General features: G+C 41.0%; 1 protein-coding gene across 2 annotated transcripts in view; it reads left to right on the plus strand.

Moving 5' to 3' along the window:
* The window catches only part of PIK3R1 (phosphoinositide-3-kinase regulatory subunit 1), an 89757-nt gene that overhangs the window by 45325 nt on the left and 21207 nt on the right, over positions 1 to 23225 (plus strand). For both annotated transcript variants that reach the window (XM_081230404.1, XM_081230405.1), the window contains exons 3-5: positions 16265 to 16357; positions 16801 to 16875; positions 22629 to 22760. In XM_081230404.1, the coding sequence (XP_081086530.1) occupies positions 16265 to 16357; positions 16801 to 16875; positions 22629 to 22760 (300 nt within the window). The remainder of the gene's footprint in view (positions 1 to 16264; positions 16358 to 16800; positions 16876 to 22628; positions 22761 to 23225) is intronic.

Here is a 23225-nt window from a genome sequence, read left to right on the forward strand (position 1 = left end):
CCTAACTCTGTGGTCTGGCTCTTGGCCATCCCAGTTTCCAGAGTAGTGCACTGGGCTGCACCAAGGAAAGGTGCAGTCTTTAAAGAAAACACGTGCCCTGTGGCACTCAGAGGGAATGACACACAATTAGTACAGAAGGATCCCTTGCAAGGAAGGTGCCGTTTTGTTCTCTAAACCCCTCTCAGTTAAGTCCTGGCTCTGACTGGAGCAGCTGTGTGAGCCTGGACAAAGCATTTAAACTCTCTGAGCCTCAGTTTTCTCCTGTGTAAAATGGGGATGCTGATAGAACCTTCCTCATAATCTAATAATTTCAGTAAAGCAATTTAGCACAGTACCTGACACATCACAAGTGTTACCCGTTATTATTATTACTATGGTGGTAATGAGAGCCTCAGCTACTAAGGGCAGTCTTGAATGTTTTATTCCTGGTCTTGTGTGATTTGGGATTATTCCCACTGCCACATTTTTGGGAATGAATTGTTTTTCAGATGACTGAATGGCCAGTCCCAGTCCCAAGTCCAGAGGTTGTACTGGACTTGGGACTGCTCTCTTCCCCAAACCCAAAGATCTAGGGTTTGGGGAACAGAGCAGTTTCCTCTGAGTATCTAATTCACCCCTTTACCTCTTTTATCACTGATATTTGTACTCACTGACTGCATAGCGTAGATCACCGGCTCATTTTGCATGGGCCCGCCCATCTCTTAGAACCCAGCCGGGCATTGGGTGGAAATCTCAAGATGTTGAAAGGAACTGCATTTACAAGCAACTTGATTCAGAAACTCAGAAGACGGTGAACAGGAGAAAACTCCCTGTAGGAGAAATCACAGGTGAAGTAGAAAGAGCAGGGCCCTTGGATTCAGACAGATGTGGGTCATGGTATCTGCCCTGGCAAACACTAGTCAAGCGATCTTGTCATAGCCATCCAACCTGTCCCGAGTCTTTCCCACGTACACGATGAGACCCGTGGACTTTGCAAGGCTGTTACCATGACTCAAGGAAATGACCTAAGGCACTAGAGCAGTATCTAGGCCAGTGACTGCTCAGCCCTCCCGCCTTCCTCACTTGGCCTGACCCTCACTCTCTTATTTCCTGATCTGCCCTCCCCCCGCCCCCCTAAACCATGGTATATAGAAGCCAATTAGTGTTACATTCCCTGACTTGTAGCAGCCATGGCTTTGGAGTACATTGAAGAACATGTGGTTACTTGTCTTCCGTTAGATCCATGTACAGAAATGTGAGAAAGGTTTTAGTTCTTTTGAATTTACTGTTCATTCTGGCAAAGTGAAAGTTTATATCTCACTTTAAAACACTTAAAAAAAAGTTTCCCCTTCCCTGTTAGAAATTATAAACTATCCTAATGAAATATAACTAGATTTTGCCATTTTCCCACTTACTTAATTTATTTAATTTATCCGCCCCCCCCCCATATTTGAAGTAAGTTGTTGCTTGATGCCAACACCAGCCATCCCCAGGTGCCTGTGATTTTTGCCAGCTTTGCAACAATATGGTGGCTAAAGGGAATATAGAGTTATTTTTAGAGTAATTCATGATTAAATGCAATTTAGTATTTTATATTGGCCATGTGATCTCCTTGACGTTAATCTTCAAATCATGAAATTTTAAGAACTAGAAATTATTTTAGAACTTCTTATCTAAACTTGACCACTTCAAGACCCAGAGATATTAAATGTTTTCCCCAAAGTTCCCCAATCTGTTATTGCCAGATCTAGAACTCATGTCCTTACCTATCGTCTATTTCTTTTTCTACTATGACACAGTGGCTTTTCAATTGTTTTTCATATGATACAAAAATACTCCTGCATAGGTATGGCATTTAATAGCACTTTTTTTTTTTTTTTTTTTTTTTTTTTGCGGTACGCGGACCTCTCACTGTTGTGGCCTCTCCCGTTGCGGAGCACAGGCTCCGGACGCGCAGGCTCAGCGGCCATGGCTCACAGGCCCAGCCTCTCCGCGGCATTTGGGATCTTCCCGGACCGGGGCACGAACCCGCGTCCCCTGCATCGGCAGGCGGACTCTCAAGCACTGCGCCACCAGGGAAGCCCAGCGCTTTTTTTTTTTTTTTAAACAGAAGTCACAGAAAGGATGCAGTGTGTTAAAAGACCCTCATTTTTAGTTTCTCCAATAGATTACGTTCAAGTAATAGCCAAAAAGTATTTTACAGACTAAAATGAAAGTCTTTAGTCTTTAAAAGGCTAATGCAAAAAGTGACCAATGGGGGGAAAGCTAATACAGCCTTTTGGATTAATTTGCTTAACTTCACCTAGCCCCTTTTTAAAAATTACCCAAGCTCCTGTTGAAGCCAGCAAAAAACATCTGTTGACTTATTTATAGCCACAATTTCTAAGAAGCATATTCTATAGCAGATGAAAAAGTAGTTGACAGCTCATAATTCATAAAGTTACTGAGGCCTAATCTAACAGAACAAAATGTACAAAACTCGCTCCCGTGGTTCAGGCCCTATCACTTCCCTTTTAACTGAAGACAGAAGTGGTGCAACAAAATGAAGCATAGGTTGCTCTGGTGGTTAAGAAAGAGGTGACTGGGTCCTTTTTTCATTAACAACATCACAGGTATTGCAATATCTCCATTGTAGGAAACCAGCGTTTTTCTGACCATTCCCACTTTTCACTGGAAGTTTGAACAGGGTGCGACCTACAGATTGTTACCAACGTATTTTCTATCAAGAATCTAAAGGGTTGATGAAAATGACTGATTGAATACTTATGTATCTGGGGCAAGCTTAACTTTTTTCTTCATTCCTTTTCTTTGACCACTTGTTATATTTGACATAGCTGCTATGATATAGTCAGCCCTGCTGAATTTTAAGCCATTATAAAAATACACCCACTCCTCAGATGTCACCTATCTATATTTTTTAGCTCACTTGTGATCATCTTTTTGGGAACATAGTCAGATATCTTTCTAAAATCAATATGTTTTATATTTTGCTTCTGGTCTATCTGTAGAACCTCCTGTCTATCACAGTTTTTTTTTTTTTTTTTAAAGGGTAGATTAGTCTGGTACAAATAAGTCTTATAGCATAGTACTATTTATTACCCTGTGCTTTTTTTTGAGAATGTAATGATATGATCCAACTGCTGCCCAAATTGACCCATCTAAAATTGTTATGTTTAAAAAGAAAATCATATCCAGAACAAGTCCATGGATTTCTTTAGCTGAGAGGTGAATAGCCTCTTGTTCATTTCACCATTGATTTTTGTACATTGTGAGGTGAGAGAATTTATTAGCCCACAAGAATTACTCACATTTGTCTGAGGTAGTGAAAGTATTGCTCTGTTTTTTAAAAACTCTGATTCCTCACACAATTGTTAATGGTTGTGTTTACTTTGTCTCACAATTGCTACCCTTTATTGTATATGTGGCTAGGTTAGTTTTCTATCAGTGATTTTTTAAAAAACATTTAATCAAAAAGTATGATTAAATACTATCTTCCCTTCTTAGTTTTCTGTGCTTGCTGATAGGGAATTTTCTATTCAGTTATTTTCAGGCCCGTTGTCTTTCTCGCCTTTATTTTCTTTTTCTTTCCAATCCTATAGACACGTCATCTTTTTCCTTTTCTCTGCCTCTTTGATCATGAGCATTTTAACTCCCTTCATATACTTATTAAGCATATCGTATTAATATTTCATTTTGGAATCTTTGAAATATAAGTTACTATATGTATATATATAATTTTGGTAAATTTTTTGCTGGGCCCTTTCTGCATCTGATGATTAACGAAAATAAGTCCATTTGTACCTTGCTGAAAGTGACGTTAGCCAGCTATATTTAGCTAAACAAAACCCATTACATCCTTGGGGAAGAATGTGCTTAGTTTAGCCTTATGAGAAAATATTTAATAAATGCTGTCCTGAAAATATTTAGCCTGGCTGAGTGGACTGGCAAGAGTTTAATCCTGATAAAGCCGAGGTGATGGCGAGAAGCTGGCCCTCCAGTCCAAGCTCAGGTTGAACAAACGCACCTCTTGTCATTAAGGGTTGTAGCTGTGGGTGTCTCCTGTTGCCAAGTGCTTCACCATCAGTATCCTGCAAAGATTTTCCACCCCCTTCTCATGGCTCCAGCATGATGTCATGCAGCAGGTCTGCCTAAGGAGGAAATGAGGTTCATGGAGTGGTTTTATGGCCAGCTTGGAAGTTGATCTGTTCTTTAAAATCCTAGCTTTACCACTGACTGCTGGCATGTCTTTGACCAACTTGCTGAACTTAGCCTCAGTTTCCTCCTCTGTAAAATGGGGACAAGTATAATACCACACAAGGTTCTGCACACGAAATGAGATAAAGCACATAAAGCATTGAGCAGTTTCCAATTGAACTTATTATTCAATACTATCAGTAGTATTGGGAACTAATACTACTAGTAGATGGGAACTATCAGTAGTAGTAGTAGTAGTAGTAGTAGTAGTAATGTGTTAGGTCAGCCTTTCTAATATATCCTTGCCTTCCCACCACCATCCCCCTACCCCCTAAATTTAAAGAGCTGAGTTTTCTTGAATGTGGCAAGGTAGGAAAAGCTCTGATGTGGACATCAGAACTGAGTTCTAGCCCTTGGCCTGAACTTCTGTGGGACCTTGGGCAAGCTGTGACCCACGCGATCTCACCCCACACAATGGTACACAGATGCACAGAGCAGTAGTAATAAGGTCACACTACTTGGTCTGCGTTTTGCTGGGGATCTTTAAATGAAGGCTTCCATCAGCCAGAACCTTGGAAGAGAAGAAAATTGCTAATCTCTCTCTTTTGGTATCTAATTGGGTATAATAGCAGATCTAATTAGATTTGATAGCCAGACCCTCTGAGTTAGGCAGCCTCACTTGCCTGACACATGTTTAGATGTTGGGCCACGGGATCTGGTATAAGATCAGCCCATGAAGCCAGGACATTTAGGCAACAAGTTATCAGTGTGGAGGTTAATCGTTGGGAGTCTGTCTCCCACAGAGATCTGGATTTCCTCTCTCTGATTGGTGGGTTCACTCTTAATCCTTGCTACTCAAAGTGTGGTCTGAGGACCAGCAGCCTGGGCATCACCTGGGAGCTTGCTGCAAATGCAAAATCCTGAACCTCACCCTGATCTACTGAATCAGGTTATTAATCCACATTAAAGTTTAGGAAGCACTGCCCTAAACATCTGCTCTTGGGAGTATTCTGTCTGACACAGAGGATGTTTACTAAATGCTGGTAGAATTTGTATTTGGCATTAATTTTTTTCTAGATTTACAGCGTCTTTCCTCTCTTTGGGTATAACATGTTGATGTGTTAGGTAGCTCGGATTACCATGACAAAATACCATATCCTGGGTGGCTTAAACAACAAAAATTGGTTTCTCAGTTCTGTTCATGTGGCTGAAGGTCTGAGGTCCAGGTGCCAGCATGGTTGAGTTCTGGTGGGGGCCCTTACCTGGCTTGCAGACAGTGCCTCATTTTGTGTTCTCATGTGGCAGAGAGAGAAAGAGGAAGCTCTCTGGTGTCTCTTCTTATAAGGGCACTAATCCCATCGTGATGGCCCCCACCCTCATGATGTCTACTTAATTACCTCCCAAAGGTCGCATCTCCAAATACCCTCACATTGGGAGTTAAGGCTTCAACATGTGAATTTGGAGGGATGCAGTTCAGTCCACGGCACCTGATTTCTACACCTTACTTTGAGATGCATCCAAAAAAGTAAGATGGGCTGATGGAAAGATATGTAATAAATATAGTAAATATTTAAATATAGTAAATGTTAATTATAGAATCTAGGATGAGGATATATGGACATTCACTATACAGTTCTTTCTGGTGTGTTTACAGTTGTCAGAGAAAAAGCCCTGCTCTTTCTTTAGTTACTGGAACAGAATCTGGTGGTTCTTTTCTCTGATTTCCATCGGGGCCTTCTTGAAACTGGCTCACTGGACAGCTTTGCCTCTTCGGCAGTGCCCGCCTCTGCCCTCTCTCCTTGGTCAGCCAGTGTCCTGCTTCTTCACTCTTAGTTAGTGAGGTTCCAGCCTCCACCAAAATGCTTCTTTCTGGTCTCTGGTTTCCCCAGTAGTGTCCTTCTGTCCAGTTTCTCTCTTACCTCCTCCCTCTCCTGATCAGAGGATCCTTCAATTCTTGTGAGATTGGGGTTTCTCAAGTTACATTGGAAGAGCCTGCTATATTGTTTTTAAGCATTTCTACCATTTTCTGCCTTTGACCGTGAAATCTCTTGTCAGATAAAAGTTGGAAAGAAGTGAGTGCCATGTTCTGCCCCTAGGGAGAGAGCATGGCTCACCTGGGGCCCCAACCTCCCTCTTGTTGCCCACGGGGCTCCCATTGTTTTCTCTTTATGACCTTAATTATCTGCAGTTCAAGATGTTTTCTAGTGTCGGGCAATGTACTGACTTGTTTATTTGGGGGGAAGCTCAAAAGCTCGTATTATGAGGGTCATTTTACTTGAACACACCAGAAAGTACTGTGGCTGCCCACTTGTAGGATGGAGCATCCAGTATCTGTGTGTCATGTGACACCCTTGCCACAGTTACCCTTAAATTAGCCTTGGTGTGAAATTCGGGGAAACTTGTCACAGGTTTCTCTCCTTGACTGGGACTTGTAGACTCTGGTGGAGAGAAACAGGTCCAAGCTGAACTCAGGGACACTATTCATGAGCTTTGTGACCAAATGACTTAATTTCTCTCAGTCTCCCCAGCTTTAAATTGAGGGTGATAAGGAACTGCTATGAAAAATAAGTGAAAGCGTGTCTGTAAAATACTGAGTGTGGAGGTGTGAGTCCTAATTGATGTTCAGTAATAGTCATTCACCCAAGAAACTCAAGGGCCCATTGGGTATGTGTCACATGATTTTCCCTTCTTTCCTTCCTTTTTGGGGCCTCTCAGTCACACGGCATACAAAATCTTTCTAAGCCAACAGACCAAAGGATCAACTTCCCTTATAAACCATTAGCCTCCGAAATCCCGGGGACTCAACTATAAATTATTTTCCTGGTGGGGAGAGGGGGGTGTTCCCTTCTCTTCCCCATTTATCTCCTGCCCAGAATCTTAATTTGCTGTACGCTGTAAATTGTAATCTTTAAATCAGACTCCAATTTAGGTGATAAGAATCACAATTAGGCTAGCCTGTCAAAGATTAAGTGTAATCTTGCATTTCAATCTCCAAGCAGAGGCTTTAGCCGAGGCCATCAGAAGCGAAGCTGTAATGTCTGCTTATGTTTAATAAAGTCTTTGCCTGCTGTTTGTTTCCTGTATAGTCTCTTGTCTAGAAATGAATTAAATGGGCAGAGGATCTCAGATCCCTTTCATTTGTTTTTAAGCTGTGAAGCAGAAGAGATAAACGGGAGAAGATAAACTTAAAGATATTAAAGACTAATTAGTTTAGGGTGTCTGAAAAGATTTGCAAACTTCTTGTTTAAATCTGTTGACAACTCTTATTAATTGCCTCTGACTAGTTATCCCTGAAAATAGTGTAGTTATGGCTGAAGATTTACTTTCACATCTACTCTTTCTACTCCCATTTTCAGTTGCCCCTATTTTTTTTTCCTTCCTTCTCCTGCAAAAGAAAAATCCTTGTTTCCACCAAGTTCAATATCCTTCCAACTTCATCTTTCCCTTACATTCAGAAAACTGGAGTATAATAACTCAGTCCTTATAGGAGAAAGTGCAGTGTATTGAAAATCATGTGATAATTTAGATACGACTTCTGAAAAGATATTGAGTGTTTTTGTATGTAGAAAGGCAAAATGCAGATTTCTACCCTAATTAAATGTTTCCTGTTTTCCACCTTAAAAAAGTATTGAGAATTCTTTCTGTCTTATAATAATTTCTGGTGTTAAAATTTGCCATTGCAATTGGGTATTTTAAAAATCTGTAAATAATAATGAAAAATATTACACGAATAAGTCTCAATTAATAATAGCTACCCATTAGTTTGTGCTTGCTACATTCTAGGCACTGTGCTTAACCATGTTTGTTTATACAGTATTCATTTAATCCTTGTTACACTTAAAATTATTCCCATTTTACAGATGAAGAAACTGGGATTCAAGTTAATTAGCATGCCCACGATTACACTCAGTAAGTGGCAAAACCAAGATTAAAACCCAGGTCTCTTTGGCTTTAAACCTGTGTTTTTAATAATTTCTCTACTGCTGATTAAACAGGTGTGTTCCAGAATTAAGGAACTCATAATTGGTGGTGGTGGGGTTTTTTTCTTTTCTTTTTTTTGCTTTGTTTCAGTTTTTAACTGCATTATCTTAGCCAGCATTTGTTATGGCTTTGCCCATAGAACTTAAGAAGTTTAAACCTTCAGAGTATTAACCATTATAAGCATAAAATATGAACATGCTTATAAGGTTAATTTAAGAAAAGTATAGGGATTTGTTAGATTTTTGCCCACCAGAATGTACATTTTTTTTTACATCTTTATTGGAGTATAATTGCTTTACAATGGTGTGCCAGTTTCTGCTTCACAACAAAGCGAATCAGTTATACATATACATATGTTCCCATATCTCTTCCCTCTTGCATCTCCCATCCCCCCCATCCCACCCCTTTAGGTGGTCACAAAGCACCAAGCTGATCTCCCTGTGCTATGCAGCTGCTTCCCACTAGCTATCCATTGCACGCTTGGTAGTGTATATATGTCCATGCCACCCTCCCGCCCTGTCACAGCTTACCCCTCCCCCTCCCCATATCCCCAAGTCCATTCCCCAGTAGGTCCGCGTCTCCATTCCTGTCCTACCCCCAAGTTCTTCGTGACATTTTTTTCTTTTTTTTCCTTAAATTCCATATATATGTGTTAGCATACGGTATTTGTCTTTCTCTTTCTGACTTACTTCACTCTGTATGACAGACTCTAGGTCCATCCACCTCATTACAAAGAGCTCAATTTCGTTTCTTTTTATGGCTGAGTAATATTCCATTGTATATATATGCCACATCTTCTTTACCCATTCATCCAATGCTGGACACTTAGGTTGTTTCCATCTCCGGGCTATTGTAAATAGAGCTGCAATGAACATTTTGTACATGACTCTTTTTGAATTATGGTTTTCTCAGGGTATATGCCAGTAGTGGGATTGCTGGGTCATATGGTAGTTCTATTTGTAGTTTTTTAAGGAACCTCCATACTGTTCTCCGTAGTGGCTGTACCAATTCACATTCCCACCAGCAGTGCAAAAGTGTTCCCTTTTCTCCACACCCTCTCCAGCATTTATTGTTTCTAGATTTTTTGATGATGACCATTCTGACAGGTGTGAGATGATACCGCATTGTAGTTTTGATTTGCATTTCTCTAATGATTAATGATGTTGAGCATTCTTTCATGTGTTTGTTGGCAGTCTGTATATCTTCTTTGGAGAAAGGTCTATTTAGGTCTTCTGCCCATTTTTGGATTGGGTTGTTTGTTTTTTTGTTATTGAGCTGCATGACCTGCTTATAAATTTTGTAGATTAATCCTTTGTCAGTTGCTTCATTTGCAAATATTTCCTCCCATTCTGAGGGTTGTCTTTTGGTCTTGTTTATGGTTTCCTTTGCTGTGCAAAAGCTTTGAAGTTTCATTAGGTCCCGTGTGTTTATTTTTGTTTTTATTTCCATTTCTCTAGGAGGTGGATCAAAAAGGATCTTGCTGTGATTTATGTCATAGAGTGTTCTGCCTATGTTTTCCTCTAAGAGTTTGATAGTTTCTGGCCTTACATTTAGGTCTTTAATCCATTTTGAGCTTATTTTTGTGTATGGTGTTAGGGAGTGATCTAATCTCCTACTTTTACATGCACCTGTCCAGTTTTCCCAGCACCACTTATTGAAGAGGCTGTCTTTTCTCCACTGTACATTCCTGCCTCCTTTATCAAAGATAAGGTGACTATATGTGCATGGGTTTATCTCTGGGCTTTCTATCCTGTTCCATTGATCTATCTTTCTGTTTTTGTGCCAGTACCATACTGTCTTGATTACTGTAGATTTGTAGTATAGTCTGAAGTCAGGGAGCCTGATTCCTCCAGCTCTGTTTTTCGTTCTCAAGATTGCTTTGGCTATTCGGGGTCTTTTGTGTTTCCATACAAATTGTGAAATTTTTTGTTTAGTTCTGTGAAAAATGCCACTGGTAGTTTGATAGGGATTGGATTGAATCTGTAGATTGTTTCGGTTAGTAGAGTCATTTTCACAATGTTGATTCTTCCAATCCAAGAACATGGTATATCTCTCCATCTATTTGTATCATCTTTAATTTCTTTCATCAGTATCTTATAATTTTCTGCATACAGGTCTTTTGTCTCCTTAGGTAGGTTTATTCCTAGATATTTTATTCTTTTTGTTGCAAGGGTAAATGGGAGTGTTTTCTTGATTTCACTTTCAGATTTTTCATCATTAGTGTATAGGAATGCAAGAGATTTCTGTGCATTAATTTTGTATCCTGCTACTTTACCAAATTCATTGATTAGCTCTAGTAGTTTTCTGGTAGCATCTTTAGGATTCTCTATGTATAGTATCATGTCATCTGCAAACAGTGACAACTTTACTTCTTCTTTTCCGATTTGGATTCCTTTTATTTCCTTTTCTTCTCTGATTGCTGTGGCTAAAACTTCCAAAACTATGTTGAATAAGAGTGGTGAGAGTGGGCAACCTTGTCTTGTTCCTGACCTTAGTGGAAATGGTTTCAGTTTTTCACCATTGAGGATGATGTTGGCTGTGGGTTTGTCATATATGGCCTTTATTATGTTGAGGAAGGTTTCCTCTATGCCTACTTTCTGCAGGGTTTTTATCATAAATGGGTGTTGAATTTTGTCGAAAGCTTTCTCTGCATCTATTGAGATGATCATATGGTTTTTCTCCTTCAATTTGTTAATATGGTGTATCATGTTGATTGATTTGCGTATATTAAAGAATCCTTGCATTCCTGGAATAAACCCCACTTGATCATGGTGTATGAGCCTTTTAAGGTGCTGTTGGATTCTGTCAGAATGTACATTTTTCATTTGAAAGAATAAGAGAGACTGTTTTAGGCGGGACTAAAGTTTTGATTCAGCTGCAATTTAACAGACAAGCATCTTGATTTAATATAGATCCACACTTTGCATATACTTTCTTTTCTGTGTATTTGTATTACATTTTAAAAGGTAAGTGGCAGCTTTTTATGTACGTCCAAGTTGCTTCCATCAGTAATGGAATACTTGGCTTGGGCAGTCTCTGGAGTCCCAGAATTTCAGCTTAAACTTTCCATTCGTCCCTTCCAGGCACTAACTCTAAAATATCCTTTTTTATGGAGAAGGCCTCCAAAAGGTGTAGCTGTGTGCTGGTTTCATCTTGCACTTTGTAGCGGTATTGGCACCATTTAACGTGAGGCATGCCACTATCTCCCACACACCACTGGTGCCCAGGGACTGTTCAGGCCCGTCCATGTTAGTGATTTGGGAAGGGCCTAAGTCGGGAGAGAAGGCTCTCTTCTGTGTGACTCGTTGTCACCAGGGCAAAGGGGGAAAATAGAACTAGTGGAAAATGCAGCACCTATGATGTGTCATCAAAAATTCTTTCTACAGGGCTTCCGTGGTGGCGCAGTGGTTGGGAGTCCGCCTGCCGGTGCTGGGGACGTGGGTTTGTGCCCTGGTCCGGGAGGATCCCGCATGCCGCGGAGTGGCTGAGCCCGTGAGCCATGACCACTGAGCCTGCTCGTCCGGAGCCTGTGCTCCGCAGCGGGAGAGGCCAAGGCAGTGAGAGGCCCGTGTACCAAAAAAAAAAAAAAAAAAAAAATTCTTTCTACAACCTGGGACACCGACTTCATTGGTGTCCCTGTTAAAGACTGATATCCTCTCTTTTTTTGAAACAATACACGTCTTGGCTTCACCACTGCTTTTAGACCCTTTTGCTGTTCTTTCTTATCTTCTTTCTCCTTAAGTAATACTGATTTCTTTTGATGAAAAGTGATTCAGCTAAGTGAAAAACTGGTGTTGGCTTGTCATAGAGGAATCTAAAATTCACCCAGTTTTAAGAGTGGACTTGGCTCTCCAGACGTGTACACTGGCTACAGCAGGATTCAAAACCCAAAAAACATTCCTCATTCAGATATAAAAATCTGTCTGAAAGGTGAAATCAAATGAGAACTTACATGTAAACTTGATGAGGATCATGCTCTGCTAATTTGTGTTTTGTTTAATAGCCACCATGTACGATCTCTACATTGTGTGTGTGTGTGTGTGTGTGTGTGTGTGTGTTTAGTTCCATTATGTTTTAGTTTATTGAACTGTATGATGTGGTACTTTATCATGGACTTTTCAAAGAACAACTTGCCAAATTTGGTACTTCCTAGCAATTGTCATTTCCTGTTGGAATTTTTTTTAATGGGATCTAACAGAAGCGTAAATATTGACCTTGTGTATTTAATAAAATTAAAGGAATAGTTGATTTTAGGATTGTTGAAATAATATTTTGCTTTAGAATGCTTTTTAGACTTTCACTGTTAATTGATCCTATTGCCCGAAAAAGAAAATGTGAACTTTAAAAGCTTACTGGGTGAAGCTTCCACATCCCATATGTTTAAATATTTTAAAGGGGAAATGGATTGAATCATAGATATTGTACTAGAGAATAGGAAATCCTTGAATTGTTATTTTAAAAAACCTTGTCTCTTTGTAAAATTTACCTTTCAAAACTCCCATTGAAAAACTTTGATCAGTTATGATGCTTTATACATTTGGGTAATAAGCTTTTTTCAATATTAACAAAATTCAGTGGTAAATTCATTCGATGTGTTACAAAGGAGTACCTGTACTTCCTAATATATATGTCTAGTTTTTTTCTTTTTAAAGTATTCTGGGGTGTACTTTGAGAAAAATGTTGTTATAGATACCTGATAGCCATCACAATGCTTTTTAAAAACTTCATGTAGTACTTGTATGAGTGAAACAAATGATATTTTGCAGCTCAGGATATGCTGCATGGAAAGTAAACTACCATGTTTTGCCAAAGAAACATTGAAAGGACTAAGGAAAGGCTTTTTTTTTTCCTCCTTCTGCAAGCTGAAGTGAAGAAATAAGAGTGGCAGAAACAATTTTATATGTAGTATTTGCCAACCCAGTAATATAACAGCTCTTGGGTGCATATTTCAATCACAATTAGGTGAAATCTTTAATTATCACTTAATTTAACTTTCATATTTGCCTGCAGAAATAATTGTGTTGATAAGATTCTGAAAGGAGATAAACCTTTATTAAGTAATTCCATTTTTAGTTGCCAACTTTAAGGGTTTTTTTTTCTTCTTTTAATTTAAAAAAATGCCTGTGTAATTTATGAGGGAAGGAAAAGAAGAACAGTGCATGTTAGTTGGATGAGTGTCGTGTGGATATGTGGCTTCATGCATTTACTGTTTAATCTTTAGCTTTTTGCATTTGGCTGTGCTGAGATCTCTAAGTTTGAGAGAGCTAAGAAGAGAAGCTACAGTGAGTCCTAATTAATATTTCTCTACAACATGTCTCTACCTTTATGTTTTCCTTCTGTTACATGTGCCGATAGGATGATATATCATTTTGTTCAGTGTAGAAGGCATCTATGAGGGAGGCTATTTTTGTGAGCTGATAATCTAAGGCAAAGGGAAGTAGTCTCTACTTTATCAGAGGAGTGAGATGCTATGCTCTTTCATTTTATAGTATTCCTTTTTTTATTTTACAGTGCTTTTAACCAAAAAAAAAACTATGAAACTTTCAAGATATTTGTATTTTTTATTAAAGTATAGTTGATTTACAATATTGTGTTAGTTTCAGGTATACAGCACAGCGATTCAGTTTCATATATATATTCTTCAGATTCTCTTCCCTTATAGGTTATTGCAAAATATTGAGTCTAGTTCCCTGTGCTCTACAGTAGGTCCTTGTTGGTTATCTATTTTATATATAGTAGTATGTATGTGTTAATCCCAACCTCCTAATTTATCCCTCCCCCCACCCCAAGATATTTGTATTTTTAAGTGCTTTTCAGGTATACTCATATTTTAACAGATTTGGGTGACGGATTTTTTCAGGCAGGGGGTGGGGGTCACCCGCATGGATTTGCTTATCATATATAGCATGTCCTAAAACTTACTACTAACCCAAAACAGATGACTAGCTCCATTTCTGGATATTCTGATTCTGGGGGTTTGTAGTCATACCCAGCATTCTGTCTGCCTGGCAAGTTCTCCAGATGATCCATAGGCACAGGCCAGCGGGGGAAGCACCCGTGAGATGAAGTGTCCATTCAGCTCTCTGCATCGTGACTGTCTGGCAAGTCAGTGGCATATCTGTCCTGCTTTCATGAAGTGCGAAATGTGTTCAAGTGCTGTTGCAGTAGGACAAAGTGGCCCAGGAAACTGAGTGATAAATTTTGTGTGCCCTGCGTTCAGATGTTGATAAGCCCCGTGTCCAGATGCCATGTCCTCTGAGACAGCTTTTAGTGGGGTCTTTGTAGCATGAAGTCAACTCAGGAATCTTTCATCTGTTGTTGACAAAACTTGCCCTTGCTCAGGCTATAGGACTGCACTCTTCAACAGTGTGGTCACTAGCTACATACAGCTATCTCATTTTAAATCACGAACATTAAAAATTCACTTCCTCTATTGCAATAGCTACATTTCAAGTGCTCAGGAGCACTTGTTGGGTAGCACAGCTAATAGAACATTTCCGTCATCACAGAAAGTCCTTCTGGAGAGTGCTGCTATAGGATTTTCTTCCATAACTTAGCTCCTCTCCTTTTATCCTGGGTACTTGGAATAGCTAATAGCGTTAGGTGGCAAGGTCACATTACTGTCTATCTCAGGAAACAGTGCCACCTAAAAGGGTCTTCTACTACAGGGCCTGGGTTTCCAAAATGACGTAAATCATACTTAATTCTCTAAGGTCAAAATTTAGCATAATCTTACTTGACTATTGTCTTGTGAATCTGTTGTTTTTCTATGCTGACTCACTGTTAGAAAGATGGGCTTCATTAGAAATGTGCTTATTTAACATGATATATGGCTTATAATAAAAATCACACCACTAAAATCTCATTGAAACAAAATTGCCAGTATTTAGTCTTTCTTATTAGATTATATTAACTATTCCTAGGTGAGAGTATATACACAGCATTGAACCTTAAGTGTCTACAAATTATTTATTGATGGCTGATAAACAGACTGCACATGTAGGTATTTTCATGAAGACTGTCATTTTACCTATATTTTGCACTTTGAGAAATTTGAGATGAGTATATTTAGCTCCCTCTTCTGGTATATTATGAGAAAAATATTTGTACTTTACTTTCGTATATTTTTGGAGTGAAAATACAGTTATCAGTGTTATGTTGAAGGGCATTATTTGTGTCATCCAATTAGACTTTTTTTTCCTTTGTATCATTTGGTAAAACATGTAAATAAAAGTGTGGAAACAAGTTCATGAAAGCACCACATTTCTTAAGATATTAACTGACCAAAACATATGTAAGCAAATAAAGGCTTTTCAAGAGCAGGTCCATGGGGATTTAATTTGAGTCTCAAGTGGCCAGGGATCATTTGTACTGGCTTCGGATCTGATATTAAGCCCACCCCACCATTTGTGGAGCTTGGGGCAAAAATACAAAAGGAAGGCCAAGCAGCCTGTATCTAAATATTTTAAAGTTATAAATCATATATTGATTGTTAACAGACTGTTCAGTAAGATATGTTCCATTCTCCTACCTGGGAAGTTACTTCTTCACAATGACCAGGAAGCCAGATTTGAATTTAGAGTTCTTGGGTTCTCAGTTCTGCCTGAGAGTGTGGTGATATGGGGAGAGCTGGTTCCCAGCCCACGCCTGGCTTGGCCCTGCGCTGCCAGGACCTTTGCGCATCCAGACTCCGTTCCATCCTGATCCCCACTCCCCACAGCCCTCGCCCACTCCTCAGGTCCAAAGGGGCACCCCTGCGGGGAGGTCTGCCCTGGGGAGGATGGACCTGGGGAAGAGGCCCGAGAGGCCACTGGGGCAAGGGATTCCAAGCTTCTGGGAAGTGTTCTGAGTGTGTCCTAGGAGAGAAGCAGTGGGAGTGTCCCCTTGGCCCCCCAACCTTATCACACTGTGGGAAGAGGCACAGCTGGGGGGTGGCCCGCAAGGAGCCTTCTAAACACAGGGCCCAGTACGGGCTCTCTCTCGTTCCGGCCTGAGGTTGCTGCCATCCCAGTAGAACTACATGACTCTGTGCTCTAGTCATCTTCACTGATGTTCACTGCATGGGATTACCCCCAATTAAACATAACCGCACAATTGTGTTTATTTGCAGCTTCGACTCTTCCAGACCTTGCAGAGCAGTTCGCCCCTCCTGACGTTGCTCCACCGCTTCTTATCAAGCTAGTGGAAGCCATTGAAAAGAAAGGTAATCCAACTGGTAGAGGGAATCGGTTAACGGGTTATGGCCTGATTTCGTGGGTGTTATCATTTATATTTGTCTCGTGGACATTCATTAAATACACTCCTTGCTACCTGTGCTGAACCCACAAGCTGTTTGTTGCAGTGACCTGGGGAGGTAATCTTGGTCTGACTTCTGACTCTACACTAAAATGTAGTTATTGTATGGAAACTGTTAACTTCTCCCTATTTTAATAAAGAGAATTAACTTGCTTGCTCCTCAGTAGCCAGGTGATGTGGCCAAAATTATTGACATGCCAGATAAGATGAATAGTAGGAGTTGACTTCCAGGAATATTTGGTACACATCTAGAATAGACACTGGATGGAAACTGGAATGTCTCTCTGGCCGCAGGCTCACACATTCTCCAGAGAGCTGTGTTTTGCATACTCAGTATGTTTTGTGTCCTAGGTCTGGAATGTTCAACTCTATACAGAACACAGAGCTCCAGCAACCCAGCAGAATTACGACAGCTTCTTGATTGTGGTGAGTGTCACAGAGCTAGAAATACACATGGGAAAGACGATTCTTACCTTTCTGTTTCAGGTAAAGCACAAAACATGTGAGCCTAAGTGTGCAACATTCTCAGTTTGAAGGGAGCTCAGAAATATGCACACTTCCCTCTGCCCTGTTACGGTAAGAGGGCAGACCTCTGATGTTTGTCTCCTGAGTTGGGGTGTGTGTGCCTGCCTGCCTGCAGGTACTTGGCTGTCGTCACAGCCATGAGCCTCTGGGTGCTGTAGAAACTGCAGAGGAGAGAAGCATCTTGGGATTTCTCTGCCTCTGCTTATCTACCATCTTTCTCTGACCCTGCCATTGGCTACATCTAATTCATCTGGACCAGTTAAAAAATTAGTTATAAGTCTATGCCATTTAACAAAGGTCTCTTCTGACCTTTCCCTTTTTCCCTTTCTCTCTCTTTTTCCTTTTCTTTTCCCTTTCTTTCTGTCTTCCTTGCTTGCTTGCTTGCCTTTTCATGCCATATTTACATCAAGTAACATCATGATATTGTTATCTTTTGTAATGTGCTGGTAAACCAACTCTCTGGGTCGGGGGGAAAAAGCCCTGGTTTGTAGCACTTACCCACTTCTGTGGTGTAAGTCTTCTCACCGTGGTTAATTTCAAGCTACCAATGTGTTATCACTGAACTCTTGGGAAGAATTGTGAGCCAGTACAAGTCGGCTCAAGCACACCATTGGTTAAATGACATCAATTAATTTAACCAAGTGGTGGCTTTATTATTTGTCCCTTCCCTCCTTTGCCATACAGAATAAAACTGTACAAATGTAAATTTACTGGCCATCATTCTAGCAAGTCATCTTCTACATCAACTTCTAGAATCTCTCAGATCCTTCATTCCCTCCCAGTACTTTTCTTTTTATTACTAATTTTTTGTCTCACACTATTTTAACTGAATTTGGGTGTTTGAACCAAAAGGAGTGAAACCCAGTTTTGGAAGAAGCACTTTCAGACGTGCAGTTATGCAAAGAATGCCCACATGACATTTAATAAACCAAAAAATTTGAAGTGTGAGGCAGCTTCAAAACGAGGCAGCTTATGAAAATTTCTAGAAAAGATGTTTCTGGGAAAAAAGAAGGAGATTAGATCTTTATCAGTCGATAGTTTTACTTGAAATGCACCGCCCAAATGTTTGAAGCTTAAAAAAAAATTTTTTTTTAACTTTCATTTTTCCTTTGTACATGGAAATCAGTCTTACACACACACAGGGCACATCCTCCTACACACACCCAGAGTAGGTCATTAGAGGTTGACTGGCAGAAAAGTCAAGGTGGAAAGACTTGTTTTTCTTTATCTCTTAACAGCTTTACCAGGGTGTTAAGGAAACACCAAATTTTGTCCTAGCCAACTGAAATAGAGATACATGTTTTGGTCAGAAAATTGGTCAAATCGAACTTGTTAAAAGCCACAGGAAGTGTTTTGACTTCAGAGACTGATGAAATGGGAGTTATTTGCGAAAGAGCGGTTACGTTTTTAAATGTGACCCAAAACAAAATGATGCAGTTGGGCTTTAAAAAAAGCTTCACACCACCTGTAAGATGGAATAAATAACCCAAATTCACTTCAACAAGATATTTTGACAGACAGCTTTCTTTCCGCATTTGAGATCAAAACACACATAGAAAACTGGTTTCCCTTGAATTTTGTGCTATAAAAGTGAATTTTGTGGCAAAACAAAAAGAGTAAACATTATCTCAATTTAGGAGTGAGGATCCTCCAGGACTGTTTCCAGCCTGAGGATTTTTCAGTCTATAAAAAATCGTAATATCCTGGAGGAAGCTCAAAGATAAGTCACTTACACTAAAAACAAAAAGTATGGCTGTGAACCAACCCCATGAATTACCAATGTCTGAAAAGGACAGGCGTGGGTGGAGGACAACAGCCTACATTTATTAGCACCTACTAAGTTATTTTATTTCATCCACACATCAGTCTTGTGATATAAATATTAGTAACTGCTGATGGTAAAGCCGTGACTTGCATCCAAATTGTTCTGACTCTAAAAGCCCTTATTCTTGTTTTTCCCCCACTACATTCCCCTAAAATAAAGTATTTCTTTCTTGTTTTTTTTTAAATTTTAATGGTGTGAATTATTTTCTTTCTCTCTTTCTCTCTCTCTTTTGGTTTCTCTTAACCTGAATTAGGCTTTTCCTTTAAAAGTTCTCATTACAAGAAAAACCTATGTGTGTGACTCTGCGTGGTGATGGATATTAACTAGACTTACTGTGGAGATGGTTTAACAATGGTATATACAAATATCAAATCATTATGTGGTACACCTGAAACTGATATAATGCTGTATGTCAAGATACCTCAATTTTAATTTATTTTTATTTTTTTTAAAGAAACGGTAGAGATTTTTTTTTTTGGCTGTGCCACACGGCATGTGGGATCTTAGTTTCCCGACCAGGGATCGATCCCACACCCCTCTGCACCGGAAGCACAGAGTCTTAACCACTGGACCTCCAGGGAAGTCCCAAGATACCTCAATTTTAAAAATCAGCCTTCTGCAGCCTCAGCACTGTGGACATTTTAGGGTGGATAATTCTTTGTTGTCAGGGGGCTGTTCTGTGCGTTGTAGGGTTTCAGCAGCACTCCTGGCCTCCACCCACTAGATGCCAGTGGGATTTTCCCCCGGTTGTGACAGTCGGAAATGTCTCCAGGTGTTGAGAGATGTCTCCTAAGGGTGGAGGTGGAGCAGCAAAATTGAGGACCCCAGTTGAGAACCCTTTACTTAGATAGAGATCAGTCGGGGAGGGGACTCCATTCCAGTGGGAGAAGGGGTGAAGTGTTGGAGAGTCTACTGGTTGCCCGTCAGGAGTAGACTCAGAAAAGCAGGGTAGAAGAGGGTGGAAACACCCCAACCCAGACCTAAAGATTGGGTGGCTCTCTCTGAACTAACTTCCACTGTCATCACATGACAGATGTGTCTAGCTCTTGGAAGAGCACATTAGCATAGCTTTAATGCAGAAAAGGAGACTGCTAGAATAGAAGTCAGAAACCCCAAGGAGCTTTAGAAGTTGTCTATAAATAAATAGAACATACTACGTCGGCTCTAGTGGAATTTGACATAAGGTGAGCTGATCCAAAGACTTGAAATAAGGTTATTTCATTCAAAGGTTATAAAGGCTCTTTGGAATACACCTCATGTGTTGGAGAAGGGCTTCAGTGAATGAACGTCACTCTCAGGGCTTTGTGTAGCTCAGCTCACAAACATTCAACAAGCACATTCTCTGCTGAGCACTGAGGGATGTGAGAAGAGCAGGTGACAGCCACAGTCCGTGCCCTGGAGGGACTGTCAGTCTAGGAGAGACACTCGCAATTACCATAGTGGGAAGTGTCAGGTGTCATAGAGAGATGACTCCTGCAGGGGGGACATGTGGAACCTTTCGCATCTTAATGTTTATACCTCATCACCAAATGGTGTTTTAGGATGAGCAGATTAAGTAATAAGAATTGGCTGAGCAAAGTGATATTAAATGAAGTATACAGGGGGCAAATTTGGGGGGAGGGGGCAGCAGCTTGCTGTAGAGTGGGTGGCTATGGAATGCTCCAACAGAGATGCACGCACAGTTTTGTGTGACAGTCACGCTAGTAGTTGCATTACTTGCCACATGGACCCTTTATGCAGAGACCCAGTCTTGCCCTTCCCCACACTTATTAGAGATGTCATATGCCTCTGGTTGGTTCTTTGTGGGACATTTAAGTGATTTAAGCCCTTGCTTCTCCACCTTTTCATTCTTTTCCTCAAACTAACCTATCCACATTTGCTACCAGCTCAGGACTTTCCTGAGCTTTATGGTATTGTGCGATTATCTTTCATAAGTTCTGCCTAGTTAGTGGGACAGGTCTGGCTGATGATGATGCATCCAAGGAGCTTTGTTAACCCAGCCTAAGTGCTTTATAATGTCACACCTGGTTCATGGGCATCCAGGATGCCCCTTCTCCTTCTCATGCTGAATACCTGCGAGTAAACTTTGATTCTCTCTCATCCTCTCCTAGGCCACAACCCAGTCCTGTCAGTCTCCTAGTTAGGTGACTTCTTGATAATGTCTCACACGTTTCTAACGGTCCTGAAATCCAGATTACCACGAGCGGTATCAGCACTTCCAGCAGCACTCCTTTCCGACTCATTTTGAACGCCACGATTAATACAGCTGTTTAGAAATGCAGCATTTTGCTCGTCAGGGCCCCTGTTCTCCGCTGAGTACATGCACGAGTCCCCAGATAATTTCCCTCAAGTCCTCTTTCCTGTCAGTAGTGTTCCTCCTTCAGCAGTGACCGGGGTCCGTCCTGCCTGCAGCACCCCTCTTTCCACCGGGCAGTGTGCCTCATTCTATACCCCAAGTACTCAGAGAGTGGCTGTGCTTCATACCACCCCAGTGTTGAATTGCCTGACCTGTTTTCCAGATGAAGGACTTACTGGACAGCCTGCCTGTCTTATCTTTCTTCTGAGATAGTTCAGTGCCCCCCAGTTACATTAGTAATATCTTAATCAGAATACCCTGTCAGAACTAGAGAGAAACATGCTAAAGATGTTCACGTCACTTTTTTGGCCGTTCTTGAGATTGACTGCTAAAATTCTGTCATAGCTTACTGTTTAATCAATCAGTCTGTACTTTATTGGGTTAAATTTATATTAGTTCTGATACGCAGTATTGAGCAATTCAAATTTTAGGAAATCTATGGATTTGCACGTCATGTTTTCTTGTTGCAATTTTAGGAAGTATTTACTGTGTGATTCACCATCCCTAGAACAGAACCCTTCTCAATCAGGGCAGAGCCACCGTCCAGAACGTACTTGCAAACATTGTGGGGGGCTGCATTTGTTTGCCGTGGCTGCCATAACAACATTCCACAGACTGGGTGGCTTAAAAAACAGAAACCTATTTTCTCACAGTTCTGGAGGCTAGAAGTCCCAGATCAAGGCAGGTTGGGTTTCTTCTGAGGCCTCTCTCCTTGGCTTACAGATGGCCGCTTCCTTGCTGTGTCCTGTGTACGTGCACCCTCGGTGTCTCTTTGTCCAAATTTCCTCCTCTTATAATACCAGTCAAATTGATTAGGGCCCACTCTAATGGCCCCATTTTAATTTAAACACCGCTTTAAAGGCCCTATCTCCAAATATATTCATATTCCGAGGTGCTGGGAGTTGGGGCTTCAACATATGAATTGTAGGGGAAACAGTTCAGCCCACAACAGGAGCACAGTTTTTTGTTGCCCCCGAAGTCTGGGAATGTGTTCCTGGCATCATCGTGGGCAGGGGCCTTCACGCTAAATGCTTACAGGGTGGGGGACAGACCTACACAAGGGAAAAATGTTCTATTCGAAATGCCAGGAGCAACCCCTGCAAGAAACACTGCTCATAAATACGCAGGCATCTTACATTTGCCCTCATACTGCTTCCTTTCATGTGTCACACTGAAGTCGCACATTCAGAAAATCGGCCCACGGGCTTCCCTGGTGGCGCAGTGGTTGAGAGTCCACCTGCTGATGCAGGGGACATGGGTTCGTGCCCCGGTCTGGGAAGATCCCACATGCCGCGGAGCCGCTGGGCCCGTGAGCCATGGCCGCTGAGCCTGCGCGTCTGGAGCCTGTGCTCCGCAGCGGGAGAGGCCACAACAGTGAGAGGCCCGCGTACCGCAAAAAATAAAAAAAAAGAAAAAAAGAAAATCGGTCCAACCGATGTCTGAAAAAGTTTTTTTTGCATATTTCTACCATAGATGCTGCCTCCGTGGACTTGGAAATGATCGATGTGCACGTTTTAGCAGACGCTTTCAAACGCTATCTCCTGGACTTACCAAATCCTGTCATTCCAGTAGCCATTTACAATGAAATGGTTTCTTTAGCCCCAGGTGTGTTGTGTCTTCTGAGAACCTCCCTGAACGTGTATTGAGATGTGGATGTACTTGTCAACTCAAGGGCTGCAGATAAAGAGAGATTTCTTAGAAAATGTTAGGAGGGGTCTGCCCCCAACCCCATCAGCACAAATGCCCTCCCTTAACCAGGGCATCTGATAGAAGAGCCAGATTCTAGTTTGCTTAGGAAGGCTGTCCACATGTTGAAATGGCTAATTGTTAACCTTTTATCAGTATTTTAAGGTTCACTATGTCAGCGAATGCCTCAGCCAAGTGCCAGCACTGGATTCAGGGAACCGGACTAGGACGCAGTGACTGGGGATGTTCCCATCACCTTCCTCCAGTGGCCATTAGAAAATGAGTTGAGGGAAGAGGACTCTCCGTTTTAGGAGCTAATGCTCAGTTAAAGTGCTTTGGGGACAGGAAATTGTGGTTCAAAATCTTCAAAGTTAAAACCTGTGA

This window comes from Mesoplodon bidens (assembly GCF_964165515.1).
Source record: "Mesoplodon bidens genome assembly, chromosome: 4".
Classification (NCBI taxonomy): domain Eukaryota; kingdom Metazoa; phylum Chordata; class Mammalia; order Artiodactyla; family Ziphiidae; genus Mesoplodon; species Mesoplodon bidens.